The sequence below is a fragment of the Varroa destructor genome, unplaced genomic scaffold (genome assembly GCF_002443255.2).
Source record: "Varroa destructor unplaced genomic scaffold, Vdes_3.0 BEIS01000004.1, whole genome shotgun sequence".
In the NCBI taxonomy this organism is placed as follows: Eukaryota; Metazoa; Arthropoda; class Arachnida; order Mesostigmata; family Varroidae; genus Varroa; species Varroa destructor.
The window spans coordinates 35,740,434-35,767,689 of record NW_019211457.1 but is presented as its reverse complement, the minus strand read 5'-3'; the positions used below and the strand labels follow the sequence as shown (position 1 = coordinate 35,767,689).

The 27,256-nt window shown below is 39.0% G+C and overlaps 3 protein-coding genes across 3 annotated transcripts; 1 reads left to right on the top strand and 2 right to left on the bottom strand.

The window, feature by feature from the left end:
* Nucleotides 1-3,789: 3,789 nt before the first annotated feature.
* On the bottom strand, nucleotides 3,790-7,043 carry LOC111249119 (protein dj-1beta-like). Its single transcript, XM_022802528.2, has 5 exons — nucleotides 6,799-7,043; nucleotides 5,318-5,416; nucleotides 5,084-5,140; nucleotides 4,741-4,887; nucleotides 3,790-4,009 (listed from the first exon to the last, which is right to left on the bottom strand). Exons 1-5 carry the CDS (start codon nucleotides 7,039-7,041, stop codon nucleotides 3,848-3,850), a joined length of 708 nt encoding a protein of 235 aa, XP_022658263.2. The 5' UTR covers nucleotides 7,042-7,043; the 3' UTR covers nucleotides 3,790-3,847.
* A 235-nt stretch (nucleotides 7,044-7,278) lies between these two features.
* On the top strand, nucleotides 7,279-8,778 carry LOC111250071 (prefoldin subunit 6-like). The gene is made up of 2 exons (XM_022804705.2): nucleotides 7,279-7,620; nucleotides 8,463-8,778. Exons 1-2 carry the CDS (start codon nucleotides 7,432-7,434, stop codon nucleotides 8,676-8,678), a joined length of 405 nt encoding a protein of 134 aa, XP_022660440.1. The 5' UTR covers nucleotides 7,279-7,431; the 3' UTR covers nucleotides 8,679-8,778.
* Nucleotides 8,779-18,388: 9,610 nt separating this feature from the next.
* Nucleotides 18,389-21,693, bottom strand: BEAF-32 (Boundary element-associated factor of 32kD). The gene has a single exon (XM_022804704.2). It carries the CDS (start codon nucleotides 20,659-20,661, stop codon nucleotides 19,552-19,554), a length of 1,110 nt encoding a protein of 369 aa, XP_022660439.1. The 5' UTR covers nucleotides 20,662-21,693; the 3' UTR covers nucleotides 18,389-19,551.
* Between the last annotated feature and the right edge of the window lie 5,563 nt (nucleotides 21,694-27,256).

Below are 27,256 nucleotides of genomic sequence, written 5' to 3'. Positions count from 1 at the left end.
CCCAGCGGGCCCGTTTAAGCTGCTGGAGCAGGGCCGGCTCCTCCATTCGCAACAGCGCCACCTGGCGACTCCTCATCGAAATGTGCGCGGAGGGAACACGTGCGTCTCACGTTTTGGGATCTTAGCCTTTTCTCTGTTTAGGTTCTGAGCCAGTATAGCAGCAGCCTCGTCAGCCTCTCTCTCTCACGTCGTCATGTCTATTCGACGCAATACAAAAGGGTTTCGTAATGAAATGCGAAAGCCATATATCGACTAACCCAACTGATATGCTCATGAGCGAATGATCATTTTTGGTCGCCCCATGGAACACAATTTAGCTTTTGAATTCCAATTTATCAGCCGATTGCTTGCCTACTACGCCTTGCTAAACTTGCTGCTACTACAACACCTCAAAAATCATCAAATAACGCTTGGCCTCGAGCATATTTATAACGATGCATTTTCAAAAAAAAAAACGCTCGACTACCACCTAGTTGATTATAATTCATGTGATATATAGTGATTCATGATTAATTAATAGAGTAGCTTTTCATTATATATGATCTAATCTCTCACATCCATTTGATAAGAATGAGGAACTATTACCGTGTAGACTAAGGTACTTCAGTGTTAATGGGCACTGGGCAGAAGCGACCTAAGAAAGCTTCCTGCTTAACAATCAGTTCGGCATTACTCGGTGATCAATTTGTTGTCCTAGAACGGTCACGTATTCATCCTATCGCCCAGAATATATTCGTTGTTGACTTTAAGTTATTCTCAAAAGAGTCATGTTCAAGATTTTAAGATTTACACGTCCGTAATAGACATTATATAAACAAACCACAAAGATAGTCAATATTATTTTAAGCTGGGGCCGATAATTTAATAATAAAAATTCTGGGTAAAATCTGTGTATTGCATCGTGTCAAACGTAATAGATATTAGAAAACGGACTTTCAAATATATTAATGAACGTAGTTCGCAAACCGGAAAGAAACCACATGCGCGAGCTTGTATCAAACTGTAAATCTACATAGGCTTCAAAAACTCAATTTTGGGTATATAGTATGGTATTCATGTCTATATTCTCTGTATCCAGTCAACAACGCATGACGTAGTCAAACAATCGTCTGCGTTTTATTTACGATAGCCGCTCACAAAATTTCTTGCGTGATGACAGTAGCATTATTATCTATGGGAATATGGACAAACAGATCAATAGAATCGACACAAATACCGTACTTTGCATACCTGCGAAAATGGAAGGAAAGAAAGGTACGTGCTCCTCAAAAGGAAAACCACGTACTTTACATAAACCAGAAATGAATGAACTGGCAGTGAAGGAAAGCATCAGCATTTGACGACAGAAAATGTCGCGCCAGAAGCCGTATACGTCTGCACCGATCTACAATACTGTCACGCTTTGGTAGTGCTAATTGCAGCCTTAACCACTCCCGGTCAAATATATCATCTGCTCGCAGTGGTCTTGAAATGTCAATCAGACATCGAGGCTTCCCGCAGTGTCTTGTAAGCTGGCCAAACGATCCCGCTCTCATGATTCTTGCGGTTCACCTAATAATATCAAATCACCATCGCAACGGACCACTCGGCGCTCGGGTGCAAGTGGCATCACGAACGGCCCATTGCAGATAATGTTGGCGTAGTCGTGTGATCTATATATTCAGCCTTAAGAAGCGCATTGCGGCATCTTCTATGCATTGTCATCACCTTAAAAGTAACCCAATTAGCCTATAGAAAATTTGAAACGTGTCTCACATACAGCGCGCATCTTTTACCTATAGGGGAAGTAACGCAACTTACGTCATCTTTTATAGATATGTTGAGAATTCGACATCGAACTGCGTACGTATGCTGTAGTTTTTTTTTAAATCTATTTTAATAATAGTAGTAATATTATATCCTTACTGGGTTTCTAGTTCAATAACGTCGGGAGTATATTATTATATAACAGAGATTATGTATTGCAATGCCAGTTGCAGATGTACTGCATATTGCGCATTATAATTGACTTCCGAAGATTTGCTTGCGCTTTCATGCCTGACCGCGCTTCCAGATCCCCACATCCAAATCACAGTTTTATTAATGACCTTTGTCTGTAACAAATGCGTAGATTCATTCTCAGTTCGTAGTTCATCGGGTCTAGTATCACTCGCATGCTCCCCATATTACTCTGATTCTGAACGATGACAGCGTTGCAGTACACCTATAATGACCTAATAATACAACACACGCGAGCGAGCAAAATGAGGACGAGATTAATCGGCAGGGCTAAAATTAATTAGGCTTTCGTATGATATTCCTTAATTCAATCAAACGCTTTGCCAACGTAGTAGAAAAAAGGGAAAGTGTAGCCTTTAAGAGTCTCGCAGGTTGAATTGCCTCTAGTATTATAGCCTTGTCCATTTGCAGAAAGTTTTCGATCAAAAGCATCTGTTCCGCATCCATGCTAAGATAATATTGTTTGTTGTTAGTCTTCGTAAATGAACATGAAATTCAGCCTTATTGCGTATCACCTGGCATCTACAGTTAGTTTGTTATAAAATGATCAGCGTCGAGCCGTTTCAATTCTTTTAGTCTTAGAAGCTGCTTTTTGCATACATAATAATCATATGGGTGATCATCTTTTGACTAAACCCGAACAGTCGTGCAATTGTTTTTTGTTAATAGTTACATAGTTAACAACATAGCTGTCACATTCACAAGTCAAGTTCGTGTTTCCAATAAGTTAGTTAGCTTATTACGAAAGAAGATCAAACTAAATACTCTGCACACCACCACAGCATGCCGTAAACTTTATTAGAAAGTAAGTCAATCTCCACTTAGCTGTATCTAATAGATTCTAATCTCGGGATCGTTCCTTGAAAATTGAAGATGTTACTCAGGTTCTGTCGGACAAGCAAGCGCCTATTAACTCTAGTTTTAGTGCAAAGCGAATTGGCATCGGAAATCTGCCATTTCTGAATTAGACTAAAGTTTGTCTAATGCTTGATTCGAACTCAGCATTTGCTTCATCCCTTTCATCACCTACCGCTGTTTCACCGAGCATTTCATTGATACGAAATTGGTAAACCGACGCATTACGAATGCAGAGAACAGGATTCCTTGCAGGGTATTTTGCTCTACGATGTGAAAAAGACAACGATATGAAGAGTGAGTACGAATTTCCTATAAACTCTGTTGAGCTGCATAGCGAATATATACGTTTTCCGATGAAGTAAAACAAATGTATTTATACTATTTCGGTGCGCATATTTCGTTGTGCAATCGGAGAGACTGCTTCAGACTCACAAGCGCGAAAAGGGCAATTAGTTGCTCTGCAATATTTTAACTATTGACAGCGTTAGCGATTGCAAATATTACTATACCTTACGCTATTACTGATGTGGTACAAGAGATACTCATTCTGGTTCAATGCAATTACAAACAAATGAGGTAACATGAAATAGGGGGAACTGCTGCTATGAATTATTAGTACCTTATTTGCTGTGGAGTTGCTATGAAAATCTTGTAGCGCGTTCTATATATCTGTACGTTTGCCGAGTAAACGCTAGCGCCTAATCTTGGCAAGAAGGATCTTACGAAGGTCATGAAAAACTTCCAAAGCAATCGAAGCCAATATTTTAATGAATACAATGGAAGCGATGAATCATACATCGCATGCAGGGCCAACCAGACAACTATCATATCCCTTTCGGAGTCTGGTGTGGAGCTGACACCTCATTTACATTGCTTAAATACCTTGCTTAGCTTATAGTTCGTTTCATCATTAGTAGTGAATCAGTAGTGAAATTCCTCTACTATAACTGCTACTTTTATTACTTTTTGCATGACAACATAGGAAAGCTTGTTAAAAATCGACTAGCATTGGCTTGGCAACGCTTTTCGCCTTTTCTTCTCCGAGAAGTTCCTTAATGATTCTGAGTGCAAATTGGAACGCAGTGCCAGGACCACGAGAAGTAATCATTTTGCCATCCACCACAACGTTGTCATCCTTGCAGTTGTACCCCGGCTGAAATAGAGATCGCTGATTTTATCTGATTTCTTGCAGCGTCAATATGGTGTGCCTATATATAGCTAAACGTCTAACGAATTTACCTAACAAGATCAAACTTTTTAATGGTAAAGAAAAATTTGTTTCTAAATAATTTCTTATTAATTAATTAACTAATTAATAATAATATATATATATATATATATATATTATTATTATTAATTAGTTAATTAATTAATTAATTAATAAGAAATTATTTAGAAACAAATTTTTCTTTATTATATATATATATATATATATATATATATAAAATAATAAATAATAATTAATTAAATAAATAAGTCCTACTCATTACCAGAGACCAAAACAGCTTGCTAAGTGTCACCATAACATGCGTATATACGTATTACTTGGCAAACAGTAGTGCGGAGATCTTAAATAATGGGTGAAATTCGTTTTGCCGCGACATTTATTAGGTGATAACCCATAGACATACAGTATTACTGTTAATAGGAAAATTTTGTTTCAAACAATTATTGCATATCCAATGATGAATCATTTTTATTATTTGAACATCGCCAGCAAAAAAATGTAATTTTAGATATGGCACGATACGTCTGTCGTACTGTCCAGAAGATCTCTGTTACACGCGAAAATGGTGTCACCGTCTGGACTTATAACCACAGGGGATCGATTTATAGACTATAAGATTATAAATAAAAGTATCACTAAAAGCGACAGTTTATTACCAAGTGACTCTCCATGGTGGGGTAAATTGTAGCATTCTTTCCTTTGCCGATTCCGTGAGCTGCCAGTGCCATTGGAGCAGCGCAGATGGCCGCCACGATGCGTCCGGCGCCTTCTTGAACTTTTAGCATCTTCCCGACAGTAGGGTTCTGAAAAAAATGTTTGCGAAACGGTTTTCCTCGATCTAAAATTGGTCAAAGGTTGGTCTAACAGCAACCGTTCTGCAAGAAGTCTTGTTCCAATTTCCATGAATCTGCTAGCATCTCCATATTAAAGAAATAAGCACCATAATTCGAAAGCACACTGTAGTCACTTGAGAATGTCCAATAAAAACAGTCAACTTACTGCTGAGAGCGTTTTCGCTCCTTGGAGGCCTCCAGGAAGGACAACCACATCGAATATCTGAATACAAAATAATAAAATGTGATATGTTATTTACGATAATTACTACTCCTATGAAACTTTTCACTTGAAATAAGGATACTTTCTCTGCTGTCATTTCTGTCTCAGGGTAGATTTAACTATTTTATAGTTAAAAGGGGATACAGGTGCAATGACTGACAAAAAGTAATGACGTACCTGGTTCTCCACGTCGGCAAGTGCCTTGTCGGCAACGATCGTGACCTCACGGCTGCATTTCACCTGGGTTGCATCGACCCCAACAACCGTGACAGTTATCTGGTGGAAAACAACGAGAAAACGAAAAAGAAACCATGTCATATTTTAGGGAGGCTAGAATAATTTTGCAATATTCTTAGCTAATTCAACTTTAATGTTTCGTTTAAATTTTGTGCCTCTTTAAACTATTCTAATTTTTTAATTCGCGCAGTAGATCAAACGGAGACGTGACCCATTACTTCTCATCGCCAATTTAATGTGCGAATGGTATTTCCTTTCGTTGTTTTCCCTCGTCGTCGCATCCTTATATAAGCTATCAGGTTCTCGAAGTACGTTCCATTTGAACGCGAAACTTACATTACATCAAAGAATACATTACAAAAAATATACTAAGCTAAATATGCTTCACTTTGATCAGCAATCTTGTTATTTTTCTGATAAAATCGTAGAACTTTCACGAATGATCTTTCACGTCGACTCGTGTGTCAATCAACTTAAAACATTTAATTTTCCTTTACGTTCGTAATGATTTCATCAACTTTTCCGTAATCAGTCGACCACCATGAGAAACATTTTTCACGTTGAAATTCCAAAGGCAAAAACGGCAACATCTTAAAGCCGTTTATTTCGATAGCGTATCTTAATAATGAACGGCACATACTTTTTATAAACCTGGGTAACATTTATGCCTTTATCGTAACAAAATTTCGAAACAGAGCAAACTTTCGCGGCATTGAAGTTTCACTTGTCTTCAAGGCGCTATATCGTATGCCTGAATAGAGGAATTCCAACAGTTTTAGGACATTTACCACTGCCAAATCTCAAATCAAATTTCAATCGACCCGACGCAACCACTATTACCCGAGCTATGTCACTTCAGAAAAGCAGTCTAGCTTGAAGGATGGCTAATTCTTTAACTAATTATTGAGTTGAATCAAACAATTAGAACCGAATTATTTTCTTTAGTACATTGTGTTGAAAAACAGCCGATTGACAACAGACTGATACTTTAATATCATTCTCTGCTAAAAATGTGAGTAATTAATATTGTAGATTATATGCTCTAGTGTAAGGGCCATAGGACGCGTAACGAGCCCCGCGTTAGCGGTTTTCAAGTTGAGAAAACTGAGTTCAACATAATCGGAAGGTTTAGTTCTACCATCTCATACACTTCATTATTTCATTAGATTGTGATGCTTAAACGCCCAAACAGATACAAACAAATTTCATAAGCGTACAAGACGGTAAATAGAGGAAGATATTTATGTAAATGTACAATAATAACACTAATATCTGTAAAACGATTGAATACCACAGGACCATACATTAACGTATATAATAGTGCTGATGATTTTTGAATTATTGAAATTATCCTGCGTTAAGTATCATCATGGGGTGCAAAAGGTTTCTCTCGGACGCTTTTATGGCAAAATGCTACTCACGCCGGCTCTGCGCAGGCAGTCGATAGCAATGACAGCTTCCATCTCCTCGGCCCCTTGTGCAAGCAGCACGCAAGCAGTTTTGTTAGCCATGGTCACAGAAGTAGTCGTAAAGTTTCTAGGACCTATACGAACAGGATGCGGGCATCCAAATGCTCTGAATGACTTCAGAAGTTCTCCTGCTCGAGTACGACTCTTAAGTAAATGTGGAAAAGCACGAATGATTAAATCCATCATGTCTGTCATTTCCGACGAGTTGGGAAGTACGGAACACGAAAAGAGTATAGCTAGAATGTTTTATTTAGAGGAACAAAGTCAAAATAACCTAACTTAACCTATAGTAAGGTTTTAAGTAGGTCATTTTCAATGAGGTCGCGCATTTTTGTTTCATGAGGTAAAATGCGATACGGAACATAATCCATGAAAGACGTACTAGTAGTCTTTAAATAGCGGAATACAAGCAATGAGCAGGAGGACAACATACTGATAGAACGTAGTTGGTTAGACGTCTGCCAATGTTGATAAGATGCATTTGGTTGGGAATAGCAGTTTCTTGAGGACCTTAAATTTGGCGTGCCTAATATAATAGGTTTCGAAGTCTTTTGCCATTCCTTGTTTGCTTAGGCAAAGAGCATCATGCAACATCAAATAATTCCCAAGGAACTGGAAGACTTGCAGAAAAAGATCCTGAGCGAGGCCGATGTGTTTAAGGGGTTGCAAAATGATTTTCAGAAAGGGCTCCGTGTTCGTCAAACTCTCGAAGCACAGCTGCATGAAAACGAGTCAGTTTATTCGGAGTTAAATCTTGTCAAAGATGATGCTAAGGTATAGTTCGATCGTTCGTTCACGTAACTCGTATTTCTTTTATATCGTTATAATTTACACGTAGACATTTTTGAAGTCATTCATTACTCTAAAGAACATTAATTAGCACATTAGGTTTAAAAATGAAAAGAGTAGCTTGTTATTTATAGAACGGCTATTAATTATACTAGTGGTATTATATCTATTGCTGTAATTCATACATTCTAGAGATAACGTTAATAAATGAATTGCGTATTAATTTATTATGCTGCAAACGGCTTTCTATAAATTTTTTAATAAGACACTTGGTCAAATGGAAGAACTATTTTTTTTTCGGGAACTGCTACCAGTAGATTGTGCATAAAACAACTGCGTGAATAAAAGGACTGCAAGAACGATATTTGTGACTAAATTTAGCCCAATGAATAGACTGATAAGCCGAAAGGTCTGCTAAGATGATCAAAATAAATATAAATTAATGTGAAGTGTAAATGTTTCTTTAAAGCAGTGTCTTGTGAAATATATATATTGCACGCTGGAGAAAATTGGATATGATATTTGTTAATAACCGAAATGCGATTTCTTAAGTAATCTCTCACAAATGTTGCTATCGACGATAAAGGGTATTAACTGGTGTTCTCTAGTTAAAAAAAAAAAACAGAAAAAAACGTTTTTCGAGGTAGACGTAAGGGCCGTCTACTTAATGATACTATGATTGTTTGTTTTGATTTTGGTTTTAGAAAAGTTCTACTCTGTTCTCTTAGTATAGTGTTTTGTTCTTACTATACTGTTTTCCCTCTTAAACCGTTGGTCATATTTTTTTGTTATAATAATAAGCTAACATTTGAATATTTACCATGCAGATTCTCAAATTGGTCGGGCCTGTATTGATCTCTCAGAGTCAAGATGATGCGAAAAAGAACGTACAGAAACGAATTGACTACATCAATGCGGAAGTGAAACGTCAAGAGGCCACTCTGAAGGAACTTGAACAAAAGCAAAGTTCACAAAAGGAAACCATACGGAAGCTCCAGCAGACATTTCAAGAAAAGATGGAAGCTTTGCAACAACAAAATTAGCTCAACTGTCATTAATGTTATTGAGTTCTATAAACAAACGCTACCAGCATTACTTATGATTTAATAAATAAACACCTCTCAAGTAACTATTCAACAGTGAGCTCAAGCTGTGTTTCCTGACACAACTCTTATAAAAACATCAATATTAATCATTAGGCGAGTAATCCTGCCAAAGCTATGAATTACGCACGCATGTTTTGTGGAGGTCATATGGCTCTGAATATAAGAAGACTTTTACATCCATCACGGTCCTTGATCAACGCTTTGACCTGGATTGAGGATAGCTTTCAGTATTCAGATATACCGTTTGAGAGAAAAACTAATGTTCTGGTATCGCAAGACTAATTCTCTGAGAAAATGTGTTAAACATGCCATAGTTATAGCACACAGTGTGGGGATGTTTAATTTGGTACTGCACAATTCATGCCACTATAGAACTTTGTTTGACATTTAATCTGTGTTTAGTGTTAATTGCGAATTGGTGTTTATTCTGTGGACAGTACATTCCATTACGTATAATAGGGTTAGGTATGATATGATAAAGTTATAGTATTTAATTCTGTGGGTTTCTTCTATATATAGTCACAATTTTCAATACACCCAAAGAATGTTTCCAGAAAGAAGGAGGAGTGAACAGGATGATCGTACGAAACCTTTCTTCAAAAGCCGTTACGTCCACTTAAACAATTTTCAAGCTTAAACAGTGCCTTAAACATCGCGGCTATAAAATCATATGAAATCGAAATTGTTCATACGGTACATATATTAATTATCTTCTGTGGGTTGGACTGACTAGCTGAGAAACTTTTAAGGTGAAAACGTTATGTCTGGGAAAATCATGCTCGTATTAGAAAAAATAGCTATTTTAAAAAGTCCTAACGTATTTATAAGTAATAAATTGTACGGCGTGACGCGTTTGTAAGTCTATATAGAAGGAGCACGAAGTGAGACCATTCTTTATACTGTTGTGACGATAACAGCATCTCTAGTGCTTCAATATGTAATGGAAAGTGACGCACACTTATTCAGTTTTACTAGTTTTATTTAACACGCTTATCACATTGTACCTCCGGTGCTCGAGCCATTGGGCGTCACTTCAGATGGCTGAGTCCCAGCAAAAAACGAAGGGTCTTTACATCTAGATTTGAACCCGGGCGACCCCACGTTCCAAGACTCTTCAGGCAAACACGTTACCCGCTACGCTATCGTTGGGACCGATGCGTACAAATATACAGTTTTCTTCGATGTTGCGTTAATTTGAACTGCCTTAGCTCTGAAAGTACGTTTAGTTTGCAGATTCGATTTAAAAGGAAAAGAGTATGAATGGTCAGTTTTCAGCCGTTGGTTGTGTCGATACGGAAGCACGGATTTTGGTCCAACAAACTGTCGCCTTTTTAATGGCGTAGTTTTAAATCGTTGCCAGATTGATAGTGAGTTTGAGTTGGTGGACAGACAGGAGTATTTGAGAATGAGCCACTCGTGTGACTTATTTAAATGTGAGAGCAGGTCTCGAAGTGACATCTTGTGCAACCAAGAGTAAGAAAAAAAATTGACGAAAAAACTTGTTCAAACATGCAAAATTATCAAGCTTTTAGTTCTTTGAGGTCAGTTCATTGCTAGAATTAATTGAAAATCGGTAGAACTATTAGGCTCACAGCGCAGCTTTCATGCGAGGGATTGAAGGAGAAAAACACTGCATTTTACACTTCTGGTGTAATTGAAATGTCTCTATGTATATAAGAAGTAGGGGTAATCCTTGCTGTGCCAAACGCATAATGTTACGAAAATGAATCCTGTTCGTAGCGTTGACACAATTCAGCGACTTCATATCTGGTGTTGGTTAAAGATGGAAATATTAGATCATAGACTAACCATATGTGAGTACGGATACCGGCGTGCCACTTTGACAATTAAAAGTGCAGGATCTACTTGACAAACGAAATAATAGAACCCGTGTATGTCGCATATGTCGTTTGTTTGGTTTGCTTCCTCCTGAGATTGTGAAAAAAATATATGTCTATTTCGGTCTTAATCTGTTTTTGCGCTTCTGCATGTTCAGCGCACGCTTTATTTTCAAGCAGTTTCTAAATCTGACGGAGGTACTGGAAAACGAGGAGGGCCGTTTTAGCCAAAAGATACGCTTACTGGTCGATTACTTGTTGTCGTACGCAGTTATAACGCTTGCTTGAAAAATATGCTTTACTTAGCTTACTTGAATGTTGCAACGTATTGGGCGTTGAGTACCTTCTGATGATGTGAATTGCATAGAGAGCAGTAAATGCTAACTTGAGCTTGGAAAGTTTCTTTCATGTTGCTGCTGACATTTTGTTCAAATTTTTAGATTGCGAGCGCTGTAGTCATGGTTTTCCGAACTTTGTGCTTCGATGTAGGCCTTGAATGATCGTCCTATTAGCGTCAGCGTGATACTGAGGTAAGTTCATGGGTTGAGGAACTTAAGAGATTCGTCATCAAGTGGAAAGGTGTCGTTTCTAGCAAGTCCCCATCTTCGTCTAAATTGAGTTGTCTCTGTCATCATTTTGCTATTTCTAGTGAAACCTCAGCTACAAATCGCTTCAACACCACCAGTGCCCACTATAAGTAACGCCTGCCCACACTATATATTGCAAGATCATCGTCATACGGGGTTAAACTCACTTGTTGATGATCAAGAATACGAGTGGTAGGGAAGTGTTATGATTTGTACAAATCCTGTGACTGCAATATTTTTTGGTCACTTTGTCATCGATCGTTGTGTTCTTTTGAACGATATCTGTGTTAAATGCTAATAAAGTAGCGGTTAACCCTGTTCGGCGCGTTTGTGTAAAACAATGAACCTCGATCCGGGGTCGAGCGGCTAGACTGCTAAAAGCAACGGATATTAAATGAAAAAATTGCTGCGAATGAAAGACACCGAAGCGCGCTCTCCATTCTGCCCTATCCAACAATATCTTGTATCCCATTATTGTTGATCTGCCTGGCCAAAATCAATGCTGCTCTTCCGGTAGCGCTTCAAGATACTCTAGGTAAAAGTCTTCTCGTTGTATTGGCTACACAGAAAGGATTCTGTAGGTATAGCTTTTTTAGTTATGCTTTCGTACGATTTAGGGTCTGTTGGGACTCCTTTTCGGTTTAAGATGTCAACGTCGTTCAATATTTTAATTTTTTTTTACCATATACGTGGGCTTAATAACATTATCCAGCCATAAACAAACGAAAATTCTTCTTTTACGTGTTCATTGTGAATCCAGTCAGGACCGTATGCCTTTTTCGTGCTTGTATGAAGATTCCTGACTCGACTGCGGGAAAAACAATCTTCCCTTTGAAACCTGCAAATCGTCCGAAATCCTCGGCAAACCAGACAGACGTGTGGTAAAATATGTTGACCACAACAATGCACATGGCATCGACAATAGTTTGGAAGTAGGCCTGTAGACCCTCGGGGCCGACTGAACAGCTTGGAATAGCTAATAGTACTTCGCAGCCATGCAGAAGGCATTTTTGCTGTTTCCTCAAAAAATTGCTTTTTTTTATTTCAAATTTGATGTTGCCACTCTTGAGACAGTTATTGAAAACTGTTTTAGTTTTAGCTTCCAGTAGCCTTGCAATAGGTTAGAATTTGTACAATTTTTCTGCTCGTATTACTTTCTTGCGAGAACATTAGGAGTCTTACCATAGTCTGCCAGGCGGTGGCCTTCTTGGGACGATGTAGTATTTGAGGGCTGTAGTTAGGAGGCTGTTATATCGATCGTTGCTAGGGTTCTGGTCATTTGAAAAAAAGCGGTACAATTTTACTACTTCTTATTAGGCATCCGGTCATTTGCTTTTCTCAAGTACGTAGTGTGATTGCGAATGCCGCAAATAAGTGCCAAGTTAACAGCCCAGCTTCTCTATAATGGTCGTATGGCATCCCCGTAATAGCGTAGTGGATAACGTGTTTGCGTTATAGTTGTCCGGAGGCATGTTGGATGGTATAAGTCCAAGTCCCAGAATAGACACTTTGTTTCGAGCTAGGAGCCAGCCGCATTATAGAACGCCCAACGGCGGTACCCGATGTGGAACTCGAAATGTGTAGTTAATATAGTTGAAATTTCAATTGAACTATCTTGGCTAAATTAATATGACATAATGTGATATCAATACAATGGTGACTGATTTATTTCAGAGGTGAATGCTTGGAAAACGTAGATGCTTCTTTGTGAAATATCATTTGAGCATACCATTGTAGTTGTCTCTTTTGTGATACGGACCTTGTGATGTCTGGCTAATGTGAACGCGCCAGTATTTTGCGAAAAAAAGCTGTTGAATAATGCTGAATACAGTGTCAGGGATTTAAACCCTCGTGTCTGCGATCGTCTGGGGTCGTGGTCGACAGATGTTTAATACACAACATGGAGATACCTATAGATGTTATCGCGAGTCACAACGCGGTGGCTAATGCTGAGGCTATAATTCTAATAGAACGCTTCCGTCAGGTAAAAATTCGGATCAATGTAGATTATTCTATATACTTCTCTCTCTTGAAGTTCCCAGTAAGCTTTTGTGTTGGAAAACTGAAATCGTTTCTTGAGCTGTTCGGCGAATAGTGGCGTGTTGGCGAGCAAATATACAAGACCATTCTTTGCTGAAATGAAAAATTTCAGGCTGCATCCCAGGCGTAAAAGGCCAGTTTCACGCGGTCGAAATCGCGGAGTTGATTGATCTTGAGGTGCTTCCCGATTAACGGTATTTCAACGCGACGCACAGGGCTTCTTCTAAGTCGAAACAGGGTAGGGCTGTTTGTAGTATGAACGTGTTCAGGTCCTTTATTGCTGCAGCTACCACTAGAGTTCATGTTTTTTTGGATAATATGTACTTTGAATGACTGTCCAGTGGGTGCAGTGTTATCTTTAAGAAAGTAAAGGAATCAACGTACTGAACCACCTTCTTGCAGAACCGAAATGTCTTTAGAAGAAGATCTCCGTGAAGAGACTTAATGGCATTTATCTTTCACAAGTCGACGACTAAACTCAATTTATCAACATATTTCTGGAAGGTGGTGTCAACTCAAGCTATACAGAACAAGGTCATCGGCATATATAGAAAAAGTGAATTATTAAGCCTCGTGAACTGGACTTGATCTCTATGGGCGTTCGTTAAATATAAGTCCACAGACGACCCCATCGGCTGTTAGATCTAGAAGATACTAAATCCGTAATTATGTCAAACCTAAACTTTTCTAAAGAAACATAATTGTCCGCAACTCGTTTGGTCTATCTATTCTAGTATTCAAATCATCAAGGATTATGTCCATATTGTACGTAAAAAATACTAATACCTTTCAGCGTCAGGAGACCTCATTTTAGCTCTTAACTGACAAACAAACCCATAAATCTATAGAAATTTATGACTAAAATAAAGGTGGGAACCTGAAATATCCGTCGGATAGGACAGAAATCATACAATGCCGAAAATTCCAACATTTTTCAAAACTATGTTTTTTATTAATTTAGGTTATCAATGCTGTGTTCAACCTACAAAATCCTATTCAATAGGTCTAACCTATTCCGTTACGGCGCTTAGGTCTCACTAGATGACATGGTCAAATTTAACTTAGTTCAATACCATTGTTAGATTAAAAAAAAAAAAAAAAAGTCTACTTGGACAATGACAGTTGCTGTACATAACGAAGTAATTTTAAGGTATTAGTCAATAATCGATTTGTTTTTAATTCAAGGACAAACGACTAACGGTGCAGGACCACGTCAAGTTGCAAACTGGAGTAACTGCTGGAGTCGGGGGCCACAGTTTGAGCAACGACTTCACTGCACAGAAGTTCGTTTTACTTGCCTATATACAATAGTGAAGCTTGTTGGTATAAATGGCGATTTGTCCGAAAAAGCCATAAATAATATCGGTATGTATATAGCTACCAAAACGCTTTTAGAGCGTTGCTAAGTAATAAGAAGGGCCACATGAAAGTTTGCTGAGGTAATGTAAGTAATAAGGAAGGATACTTCGAAGCTATATTAAATAATATGTATTTTTCTTTGTTCTAGTCACAAGCTGCTATTCAAAATAACAAAAAAACAAGCATAGTTAAACAGAAACAACATAGTATTCATTTGTAAAGCCCAAATTGTTGGCAAACATCTTACTTACCGAACTTCATTGTTGTCATTTTACCTGTGCTACGCATGAGCTACGGTCTGAGGTAGCATAGTGATTACTTCAAGTACTAAACAATTTAAGCCGTTTAAAAAAATAGCTTGTCAAACTGTGTAAGTCGCTCAATTGTACAAGAGCGGCCGGTAGTTAACATAGAATATGGTTGATATATGACCGGGAATACAACCGAATAATCAAAGACTGGATTTAAATTCAACTGATTAAGCAAATTGTCATAGCGGCGCCAAAACCTTGGTCTTAACACCATAAATTTGGCATGGGAGACTTGCATTTCCAGTGGTTGTCGGCGGTTCGCGTCCTGGTATTATTAAGGCCTTACTAGGTGCACGCCAAAGTAAACTACGACTATAATACTACCTTATAAATAAGGAGTGCATTCGGTTTCCTAATGTACGTATGACTTATTTTGAATGATGTCCTCCAAAACGACACTAATTAGACTTAGGAAACCTGCATATACGCATGCTATCATAACGTCGAATATCCAAGGCTGCTCATAGCTTCGCTTGCAGGATGGACTGCTTGAATGGCCTGGAAGAGACCTGCTTGATTTTACTATAATTGGGTAACAGCAAAAAGTTAGCAATAGCACTTACAAATGTTTTTATATTTCGACATTGAGCTCTTTATGAGAACTGCAGCGAATATATATAAGAATCCGAACATAACCGAATCCATATATAACCTAAACGTAATAACGCAACAAAAGCTATAATGACAAGCACCGCACACGACTTGAGCGTCTATTGATTGGGCTTTGTTCTACTGATGCAACTTTTTACATCAATTTCATCTCGCACTTCGCGAGCAGATTACAGGAGCGTACCCTAAGAACTCGTTTGGCTGCAGTCGTACTACAGTTCAGCAAATCTTCTTAAAGCTATATATGAACTATAATAATATAAGAACTTAGTTTTTCCTTGGCTTGTCTGTTATATAACTAAGACTTTGCTAATGGGAGATTTTGCCTGCGAGCCAGTCGTCGCTATGTATATGTCCAAAACTATTGGTTTCGTTTTATACACGCTAACGATAACAATGCCAGCTAGCATTTAAAAGAATATCCATGGTAGTCTATAAGCGGCTTAGAATTACAGCTTATCATTGTTATAAATTTGTCCGTAGTTAAAAAAGACATAGGTACTCACTATGACTATACCGACGTTGCACTTGGATAGTTAGCGGAATGCACTGCATTACAGTTCATTGTTGTCAATGTTTCCTATCAGCGACGAATGGATACATGTTCTTACTTCTTCGTATATGGCTCTATAAGATGCCTAAATCTATTTAGGTCCTCTAGGTCCAATAATCTCTATCGTCATTTGGAATTCATTGATCATATAATGTATTTAATCGACCGTAATCGTAAACATCGAAAACTCTAACGCTTCTTTTAGTTCAAAGAGTTCGAGAAGAAATCATTATAAAAAAAATTAGAGGATTATGTATGCGATCAGATGTGCATTTTACCAATCCCTACGCCGTAATTTCGAGCCTTCTTTTCATAGGTATAAACAATGTCTTTAAGCTTACACGAATTTGGCTAACAAGGGTCTTTTTGGTTTCGCTTTGGATATTTTTTAACATGGTAACGAAGTGAAATTAAAGAAAATTCGTTTGCATTGACGTACATTTTAAGTCCTCATACAGATATACATATTTGGTTATTTTTCAGACAAGGTCCAACTTCGGGTAGTTAGTTGCCATCATGATTCATTCGTTGTCAATAATTCATTTGCAGACGAAGATTCAAGAGTCTTCTTTGGTCATAATGCAGAATTCTTTGATTACGTCCTTTTAGATCGCAGACGTGTATATGAATTCCGGTATAAGTTCAATTCCATCAATTCTAATCTTGTTTTCTAATGAGAGCCAAAATGGCGCTATCTTGTGTGTCGGATTTGGAAAGTGGCGGATTTTCGAAAAATAACTAACTTTTATTATTTGAAACATAATTCCAACCTAGTATTATATATAGATATACATGAGATGCGTACAGGGTGAGCGCAAAGCATCTTGACTCCTCTAGTAGATGGGAGTCCGCACTCATTTAACATCCGTCAGGCAGAACGTATGCCAACTACTGCAGTAAAGACTAGCTTTATCCAAGCAAAGGGAAACGTAAATATCATTTCTATAATCCTATAATAATCTGATGCCAGATCATTTGTATATGTCTGAAATAGGACAGCTACAAAATTGTCTACTGTGATCAGTCAAATAACATTATTTACTAATATCAGAACACCCTCTTGTATACCTATAACGTAGCATTATAGGAATACAGAAATCTCTCTTCTCGTACATTGTGTTGCTCAATCCAACTCGCCCCTTGCAATCTTGTGTGCATTTTTTGATACATTAACCAAACTAACAAGAAGACTTTACAACTAGTAAGTGACTTTTCAAGTTGTTAAGAGACCTTTGGCTCACCTCATGCAGGGTGAGGTATTCAAATCCGTAAACGTGTTAGCGGGCTGTTTATGGTAGCGGGCATGCGTTTATCTTGCAACGACAAAAGTAATTTCTTGCTACAACAAAAACAAACTCGTTATAACGAAAATCATTGTCGGAATTTGAACGAAGGCCAGCTATTATGCAACGTTTTCTCGCGCTTACGAAAATTAAAGGCTTCCTTTTTACCCCAAATCGATTTTATACATTGTTTCCAGTCTTCAAGTGGCTCCTGAAAAACCAAAGAAGGTTTCCATGAAGCAAGCTAAAAGACCCTCTATAAGGTTTAGATTTAAAGGACTCGAAAATTCACCAAAATACTTGAATGACAATTTCTGGCTTCACAGAACGGGGCACTTTGTCATCTGGTAGTGTAGGTTATGATAGATTGTATGGACCAGCAGAGAAAGTAGTACACTGAGGCTCACTAAGCTATTTGTACTTGAGTTGACCTTTTTTTGACGATTTTGATTCATGTTTTACCTACTTGTTTTGCGTGCAGTGTATAACATACCAAATTCTACAATATAATTTGTTATAGTGTGTATTGTACTGATATAGAGCATTCTCTAATTAATCGTCAGAAGTCTATTTCATCTTAGTCTAAGCGAGTTGTTTTTATGTAAAAAATATTCATTTAATAAGTTTTTTGCCGACTAGAGCTAAAAGGGAAAATGAGCTGCATTTTAAAAGCATAGTTTAGAAAAATCACTTATCAATTTTAACTTCTAAGAACTTGGACTCAAAGCAATACGCTGGGAGGTTAGCGAACGTGCGATACACGATGCAGGAGATGACGCGATCTTTTAAAGTGTTAACAGCATGAAATAGGCGTTCGATACTTGATAGCGAATCATAGTTTGTTTATTTTAGCTTTTTTTCAATGTAGGAATAAATAATTATAATCGCTTAATTAGTTATAGCTGGTGATTACTTCAGATGGAGGACCATCTACTGATACTGCAAGAACTCTGCTATGATCTACCATACAGTAAATGAATGTCGTATTTCTTTCGTTCGTGGTCAGCCAGGCGACCAGAAGCTGCTTCAATGCTTTCGCCAAACGAGAAAAAAGAAAGAGAATCGTGTTTTTATGTACACTATATTATTAAATATTTATTTACACCAGTATATATATATATATATCACATTTGCTGACAAATGTTGTTCGGTTGCACATGACACATTATGTTCAGTTGTCGTAGTGAATACTATTTTTTCAATGTGTTGGCCTTTTTGTTAGTATTACCCAAGTTTCATAACTCAGCTCATTGATTTTGCAATCAAATTGGGTTCGAGTTTGCCTCGCTTAGTCAGCGTTTGGAGATTCAGCCTTTATTACTTCTAGTCTGTACCCTGATTGCTTTGTTCGGTGCAGAAAAGGTCGTTTCTTTTGTGTAGTGCTTTGTTTGTCCAATTTTTTATTTGCAGATTATTAAGTGTTATATAACGTCGGGAAGCCCTTTCGTTGCCCTGCAACTTTGTAATCATCGCTTAGTTGCAACCATATTTTTACCTCGAATTCGGTCTCAAGGTGGATGTATGGACGTTTTAAAATACGACTATTGTAGGATTTTATAAAATACAGATTATACCTAATATAGAAATCATCGGGCAAGAAATAGAAACCAAATAGAAGGTAAGAACGAATTTAAAAAGCTAACAAAGAAAATATTCAGTAAAGTCCTAAAACGTGATTATTGATTACAGTTTGAACTTGTTAATTTTATATATAATGTTATGTTAGGAGAAACAATATATCAATTTTCGAAAACCTCAATTCGAGATCGAAATTTACTAATGGACGTTAGTGAGCAAAAAAGCTTTTTAGAAATTCATAGCACTCGGCCGTCAACGGGAAACGAAGCATTTAAAAAAGAAGTAATGAACAAAGGCGAAAACAATTGTGCTTTAAACACTTAAATATTGCAAAATGACTACTTGTTTAAATCTTGTGATGATGGCATACTAGCCCTTATGGATTCGTTTGCCTTATGGCACAATGGCGCGTAGTCAAAATCATCCTTTCCACCTTTTGGCGCGTACTTATTAATATGCTATGCTGATAGACTGTTAAATAGATTCCATCCCTTCTCTGATCCCATCGCAGTACTTTTTGGCACGTGTACACACACAGGTTTGTATTACCGTTATTATGCTTTTTCCTAAATCACATGAATTGGTAGGATCATACAAGCTTGTTGGAGCAAATAATCAAAACAAGCCCGAAACCTAGTATGACTTATGATAATCAGTCATCCGAATGTATTCCGTCATCCTCAGACGTCTTCGAACTCTTGTTTAGTGCTTTAAGTTTGGTTTTCCAGAACTCTTTTTGTAGGTCGGCCACCTCGAGCTGCCGGCGGAATACTTCCATTCGGGCGTTATGCTGCTCGAGCTCGTGCTTTACCTGCAGGTCCGCTAGCTGAACTTCTGCCGGAGCCGATATAAGGCCATAATCTGAATTGCGCGTGTCCGCTTGACAATTATCTTCGTCTTCGGAATCGCAAGACGGCTCCCCGTAGCTGACGTCTTCGTTTAGTTCAACATTGGATACAATTTGCTCAACGTCGTCGTTGTTGTTATTATTGGTTCCATCTGCTTCGTCGACCTCATCTATGGGTGCTTGCTCTTCTTTGATGGCAACCTCTGCGCTTTCTGCCTTGATTATACTATTCACCTCCTGTTTCACTTCGGGTTTCGGCTCGACCTTCGTTATCGATACGGTAGTTGTAGGTGTTGCACTCGTTGTTCCCGAGACAGCGGCTGCGGACGCTGTAGTTCCCGCCTTGACAGCTTGTACGGCCAAACCGAGCTTTGTGAGGTTCTGAAGGTTGAGCACGTTGCCCTGATCAGGATTATAGATTATCGTCTGTATATTGCCTGGCTGGCCTGGATGGCTTTGCAAATTGAGCAGAGTGCACAGTTGGCCAGCGGGACGCTGGCCTGGTGTACGTGGCGCAGTAACGATCGTGAGCGGCTTTGGAGCAAGACTAATTTTTTTGGCTGGGGTTTCCCCTTGCACTGGGCCATCTTTGCCGACGCACCGATGACGTAGCATGCCACCGGTGCCTTTCTTGCTCGAATACGTTACAAAGCTTTTACAGTGCACACAACGTGCAAAGTCCTTGAGCCGGTTGTCGAGGTAGACTAGCTCGAAGTCCTTCCATGACACACTTTTGGCGTTAAACTTGCTAACAAACTTGAAACGTTGGGGCTGTCGACGAAAGAGCTGATTGATTGCATCTTTCGAATAGGGATCTACGGCAGTTCCTCCACCGTCGTTAGCCCCAACGGTCACCTGCGTCACGGCAGGCGGCACTGGCGTAATAAGCGTCATAGGTACAGTGGTAACGCTCATTTCCGAACACGCATCCTCCTTTGAACCACTCACCACATGTCAATCCGATACGTTTTTGGCGCAATTTAACTAGCTAGCACATATGAGAGCATATTTCCCTTCTTTGCATTTGGCACGTAACACATTTCACTCAATGATACTTGTAAGCGGGCGGGGATGTGGTGTGGCAAAATTGGGGTAGCTTATCGGGTAAATTACTTCACACTTACAGTAGCTATTCCCAAATGATGCAGCGATATGATATGATCTGTCTGGGTGGAGTAACGGAAGGCGTTAAGGATGAAATCTGTTAGCTTAGTGGTGTATCGTGTTGAGAGTGCGAAACGCCCAGTGTGCTTGTTACAATAGGTAACTGGGAGCAGCTAGTCAATCGTCAAGTAGAGCTCACGACGCAAAGACGACGCGGAGGATGCGGAGTTTCCTGCGTTGGAGGAGGGACGCGGCGCAGCGTTAATGCCGCCGCCACAGCCGTTAGCTACTCTTGGGTCTCTTTCTGGATGCCTAGTAGTGAATGAGCTGCCGCTGCTGAGCAGCTCGTGCAGTGAGTGAGCGTGTCTGGGCGCTCCTGCTAGTCGGCCTGCGCCGCTCGGCGTGAGTCGGCTGCGGCCTTCGCATCGATCGCTGCTACTCTACGCTCTGTGCTGGTGCCCCCATACCCCCAATATAGCCCCGAAGCCCCCATCGGCCAACTCACTCTGTGCAAGTGAATTCGATGGTTCTTCGACGAAACCGCTTGCGCTTGCACGCAATCAACCCACCCACGGGCCGTTCGTTCTGCCTCTGTTTCCATCAGAACGCCGATATTGAGGTAGGCAGTACATATATCAACTGTTTGTTTATCGTACTACCCTTCTCTGCCCCAAAACAAACAAGGCTGCCACATTTATTAAAACATGGACGATTTGTCCTTGACTTACCTATCAGTTCACCCGTCGACCTGGAGGATTTTCTTAGAAATATAAAAAAAGCCACACGAGGCGTAATTGAATAATTAGAGAAACCGTGGCCAGCTTGCAAACTTGTTTTACGAACTAGTCGCTATCGTGAATGCAACTAGGCGAGTCGTAGTTCAAGAACCGGGAGCGGAAGGACGGATAGTCAGAGCGTGCGTGTGGGTGCCTTAGTTGGACGGGGGTTATTCCGCTCGCTCACCGCACAATGAGGAGTCTGTGAGTGGTGAGGGTAGCGGCATGGAGCCGGCGTGACTCTTTCGCTTCACGAACCACCATCGCCACCACAAGTAGCCCACAAAACCCTATATATATACATACATTCCTCCCCGGTGCTATCCTTACTCCTGATCGGTCCCTTACTTTTCCCCTTAACTACCAACTACCCATAAAGCGATGCTGGCAGCCTGCCTGTCGTATGCCGGCTATGCTGGTGGTCATCGGTGCCAATCGCTTTTCCTTTGGGATCACCACAGTAGGGATGTGAGTATACTGCAGATACCTGCCCTCCCATGTACAAGGAATATACTGAGGACCACACTCATAAGACTGAAGCCTTACTGGTTTTCTCTAGGTTTACTATTGACTTGCCGGGTACCGGGAACGGTTTGGCTAGTCGAAGCTAACGGATGGACGCCGAGGGGCAAAGGGAAACTTAGAGAGGCGGTGATATCACTGGGAAACAACAACGTTGTCGCGGTCCTCTCTCCTGAAAGCCATCTCGGCCTATGCTGTCTTGTCCAAATGTTGAACACGGCGGCTGCCTACCGCTGCAGGAAACGCCATTGGAGTGTCACGCAGTGACGCGGTACGGGGCCAGTCCATGGACCTGGTAACAAGCGAAGGGTAAAGGGAAAATTGTTCGGTTATTTGAAGACTGATGGTATCACCGACTGCGACGATGGTGATGCCATCACTAGGGCGCTGCAGGGCGTATTCTCCCGTGTCGCTGGATAAGAACGACCTCGCACACAGGTGAACGACGCATCGACTACACAGACGCATATAACTCGGCGGGAGATCAACTATTCTCGGACGTTCTTCTCAGGATCGAAGATCGAGAGTGTGATGCCATTAACGACACTATTTAGACCATGCTAAGAATATGAAGACTCAAATTTGCATACGGCAAAAAGTTCGTTGGTGAAGCTGAATGAAATTATGTCAAAATATTTAATGCTTGTAGCAAGCAGGTAAAGCCGCATATGGGTTTTGTCTTTGTCTAGTTTTAATCGTAACTTGGCATACCATCGATGTATTGTCAAACCGGATCCTTTTTGTATATATCTCAGTAAAAGGCTTCCTGATCGTCTTCGATTTATAAGTACACTTCACTGTAACGTTTAATAGAATAACTGAATGGCACAATATTTTTGGGTAATACATTTTTTTTTTTATTATTACCGCATTGATAGTAAATTTTAAATGATATCCGCAGGTTTATATTTATTCGTTCATAGTCATTTCTAGTGCTGATATGTATATGCTAACGCAGCGATAATCCTCAATATCCGAATATAGAAAAAGTGATCCCTTTAGCAAACGAGCACGTCAAACTGTGATACAAAGAAGATGCAAGAACTACTGCTACCTATGCACGATATTAATTTTTTAAAAATCCATAACACGGATACGGATATTGTCTCTCTATATATTAAAAAAAATATGTTTATCACAACGTGATACATTGGCTATGCATTTAATCCGTTAGTAAATCCCTAATATCATCATATCAGAGACCTCTGTTACCTTTTTTTGCTACCACTTCGACTTTTAAAGCTGCTTGAATTTCAACTGAACAATTTTCATATAACATTGCTTGTAGGCAAAATACACATGAAAGCCTTCAACAAAATCGTTATTACTTATGTTTTATAACTGCACTACCAAAATCGAGTAATTAAAAAGTCAGAGACTACTGCAGCTGGCTAGAGATTCATAGAGCAGGCAAAAGTAAAAATCTTGAAACTAAAAATACTAGCGTATGCATTTCAAGTAATCACTACTACAGTTATGAATGGCTGTATGACAGAGAAAGACTCTATTCGAACTTACGCGTGAAGTCGCAAAAAATAAAACCAAATTATCGATTTTAGATCATCAAACTTCTAACGGAATAACAATATTTATTCTACCGAATAAATGATTAAATAAAAAGAAGCCTTAACTTTCGCACTATTAATAATTATATAGCCCCACGCAACGCAGCAAGCTTACTCGCTTAGAGAACGTGCTGTTTAATAAATAAAATACATTAAAATTAGGGTACATTTAGCAGCATTTTGAATATATAGCGTCAAAATACAGAGAGGCTTTACTAGCCGTAGAACAGTGCCTGCATATTCAACGTATCTCAAATGGCATATAATATTGTTAAATATATGAAAATCGTTTGTTCCTTAGTTATAAAAAATTGTCAAATATTTGAGGAGAAGCAAACATGATCGAGACTGGGGTAATACTAAGCTTTGCCTATTCGTTTTGGAGGCATCGAAAATCTTCAGAATCATTTTGATCTTCCCTTTGGTCTTCCATGAGAAAAGTGGCATTGTTCTAAGCTATATGAATCCAGTCACGAACCCATATGCACATACGTCCCATAGCAAGTTAGTAGACATTTGGTCCACTTTTCCCCAGTGTATGCAACTAGAAGATGTTAGATGGACATCCATATAGAACGTGGCCTTTTTTTCTACCTTCAGTTCCCCCTTACTTCAGCGCTTTTCTTTGGCTCATGGGTACATTTGTACGTGGCACAAATGACACCATCGTTGACAATAAAGCCTAAATGATCGTACGTCACAAATATATCCTGTAAAATATTTGCTCTTGATGTTGGCTACAAGCAGAATGATGGGTAAGTAGCACCTTCAAATGCGTATGTTAAAAAAAGTATCGTGATTGTCAGACAACTCAAAGCGCATCGAAGGGATCTGCGGCCAAAGCCTTCTGCTCGCTATAGAAATGATGGTGAACAGTTGTGCAGATCAGTAGGATTGGCTCCTGATCATATAGTCTTCAATGAAGTGCTGAAATGCGTGTTGCCTCAAAAGAGGAAGAATGGGAGGGGGTTATTCTTTGGCTCACGCAGTGCGTTTCACGCAAACAGGGACACGCGTATTAGCTTCGCCTCGAATGTTATCGTGACTATGAAATATTCTTACCATTGTAGATCTTCCACGAGGTACAAAAAGTTCTGCTGGCAATGTGACAGCTCCTTCTTGGCAACTTGGCAGACACATTTTTTTCTGGTGTGTTACCACATACTTAGTGAAATAGGTAATAACTCATCGATAAGGAATCGATGTCGATTCAAATGTGAGGAAGTTTAGCTTAACGGCGTGATACGTTTGCAGATATGTTAGTAGAATGGGTACGTAGATGATAATAAGCAATAGGGAATCAATAAATGGAAAAGCAACAGATTTGTAAATACAGACAATACATGGATTTGTCAGCATTGGATTTACTATGTATGGCATGTGAAGGTTTCTTTTTGTACTGTTGTATGTTTATTGAACTATATGTATGTATGTATGTGTATATATATATATATATATATATATATATATATATATATATAAACAAACGATGTGCGCGTGGCGTATTCTCGCTACACTATAGCGACGTCTATGCAGTAGCTTCAATCAGTTATTTGGATAGCAGCATTGAACCGGAACTGATGCCAAGCTATGTATGACCAGCGATAAAGTTCCGTACGTGACCGATTCATATGAAAATGTTGCAAATTTTTTCTTACGAATTCCTTATTATGGTCGATATAAAATGGTGAAAACTAGATGTTTGCTTTCATGTATATAAGTTGCACTAAGTTAAGAAACAGGCCTTATGCATTCTATAAAGATCCAGAGAAAAAGATACTGAATTAATTTAATAAATGCATATGTTAGATTGGAACGCATATAGCGTTATTTAGAAGTGTTCTTTTTTTTTGAAAGCCGGCTATAATTTCATTATGCAGTGAACGAAATTTTATCTTAGGTGTAGGCTCCGAATATTTCAAATTGGCAACTAACTTTTTGCCTTTAACTTTTTGCCGAAGTCAAATAGCATGACGTATTAAATGGCGGGTACGGTGAAGACCCCCATAACTTCGAGGACTGATTAAAAGTGGTTTGCGCAGTTCAAGAGTGGCATCTTGGTGATGCAAGAAGCGTCGGTACCGGTTGAGGACACTTTTGGAGGATCATAGCAAACTAACGATTCGCGGATGGGACGAAAAATAAACTGTTGTACGTCGATAAGCACCTTAGATTTATGGTGTTCATCCAAATGTTAGGAACTTCGGTGTTCCATGAACAGAATGAACGTCACAGAGAGTGATGGCTTCATCTCACCTCCCAACAACACTTCGTCCGACACCGAGCAACATGCAGCCACTATGACAGTTCGTTATGCAGAACTGTTACCAGCGATAAGAAGTGCTGTCTTTAGGCCTACATAAAATAAAGGTAAAATTAATAGAACCCGTCGTTAAAGCAAGCCTCTCCTCCCAAAAGGTGATCATTTGCGTTTGGCGGGACTAGGAGGGTTATATATACTGAAAAATGTCTGAGAAGAATAAGACAATCTACAAAGGCCTGATTGAACAACGTTATCCAACGAGTAAGATTCGGTAGACGAAATAAGGTCATCGTTTTTCATTTCAGCACTGGCTCACGCACGCTAAGGATAGCCTTGTAAAAATCTGGGTGGAAAGTCATTTTACATTCACCATACTTTCCAGATTTAACTCGGATGGATGATTACGAAATAAATTAGTAACCGTATATCTAACAGTGAATAAGATTTTAGATATATGAAACCTGAAAATTTCTGACGAGAAGGGATATACACTTTGATCGAGAGATAGGAAGAGGTCGCGAAGAGAGACGGCAAATTAGTTTGTTGTTCGAATTTAACCGAGCAGCGCGTTTATCTACTAAAAAAAAACACAAATTAACTTCTGTGTAGACCATATATTATGTCTATCACACTGATACAGAGTGGACTGAGCACGGAATCTGATCTTTTTACCTTTTATTATACAATAAGCATCTTTACAAGTAGACAAATGTGACTGTGGCAACTCTTTGCTACAGTATCGGACGTAAACGTGAACGTGAACTATCTAAGTAGCCGTATGCGGTTTAACAAGTCCAAATACTGTCGCAGTATTGTGGCAACATCTTTTTTCCATCGAATAATCGTTGTGATATCTATATTTTGTAGATAGTCTGATATAAAACAGATATACGTATCTATACATATTGGAGAGTTTTTGGAAATGATTCAAACAAATAAGGTGATTGACGTAAGCTGCCTAAGCTGGACGAAAAAACTTTATGAACAGAGCTTCGTGTTTGGCATTTTTAAGAGTAGAAATATAAAGATTTCCGGAAGATTAAAAGTTTGTATTAGCAGATGACAGTTGGAATTTTATAGATTTTCTCACCCTACATACTAGCGAAATGTTGTTAAAATTCGTGTTTGGAATTTATGAGCAAAGAGAAATGTGTTAATAAATCGCTTGTCTACATAAACAAGGGTTGTTTATACATTAGGTTAATTGTGAGCCGAGATAGGTTCAGAGGCGCAAGGCAAACGCAGGTAATTTTCGCCAATTAGGCCCGACGTGACAAGAG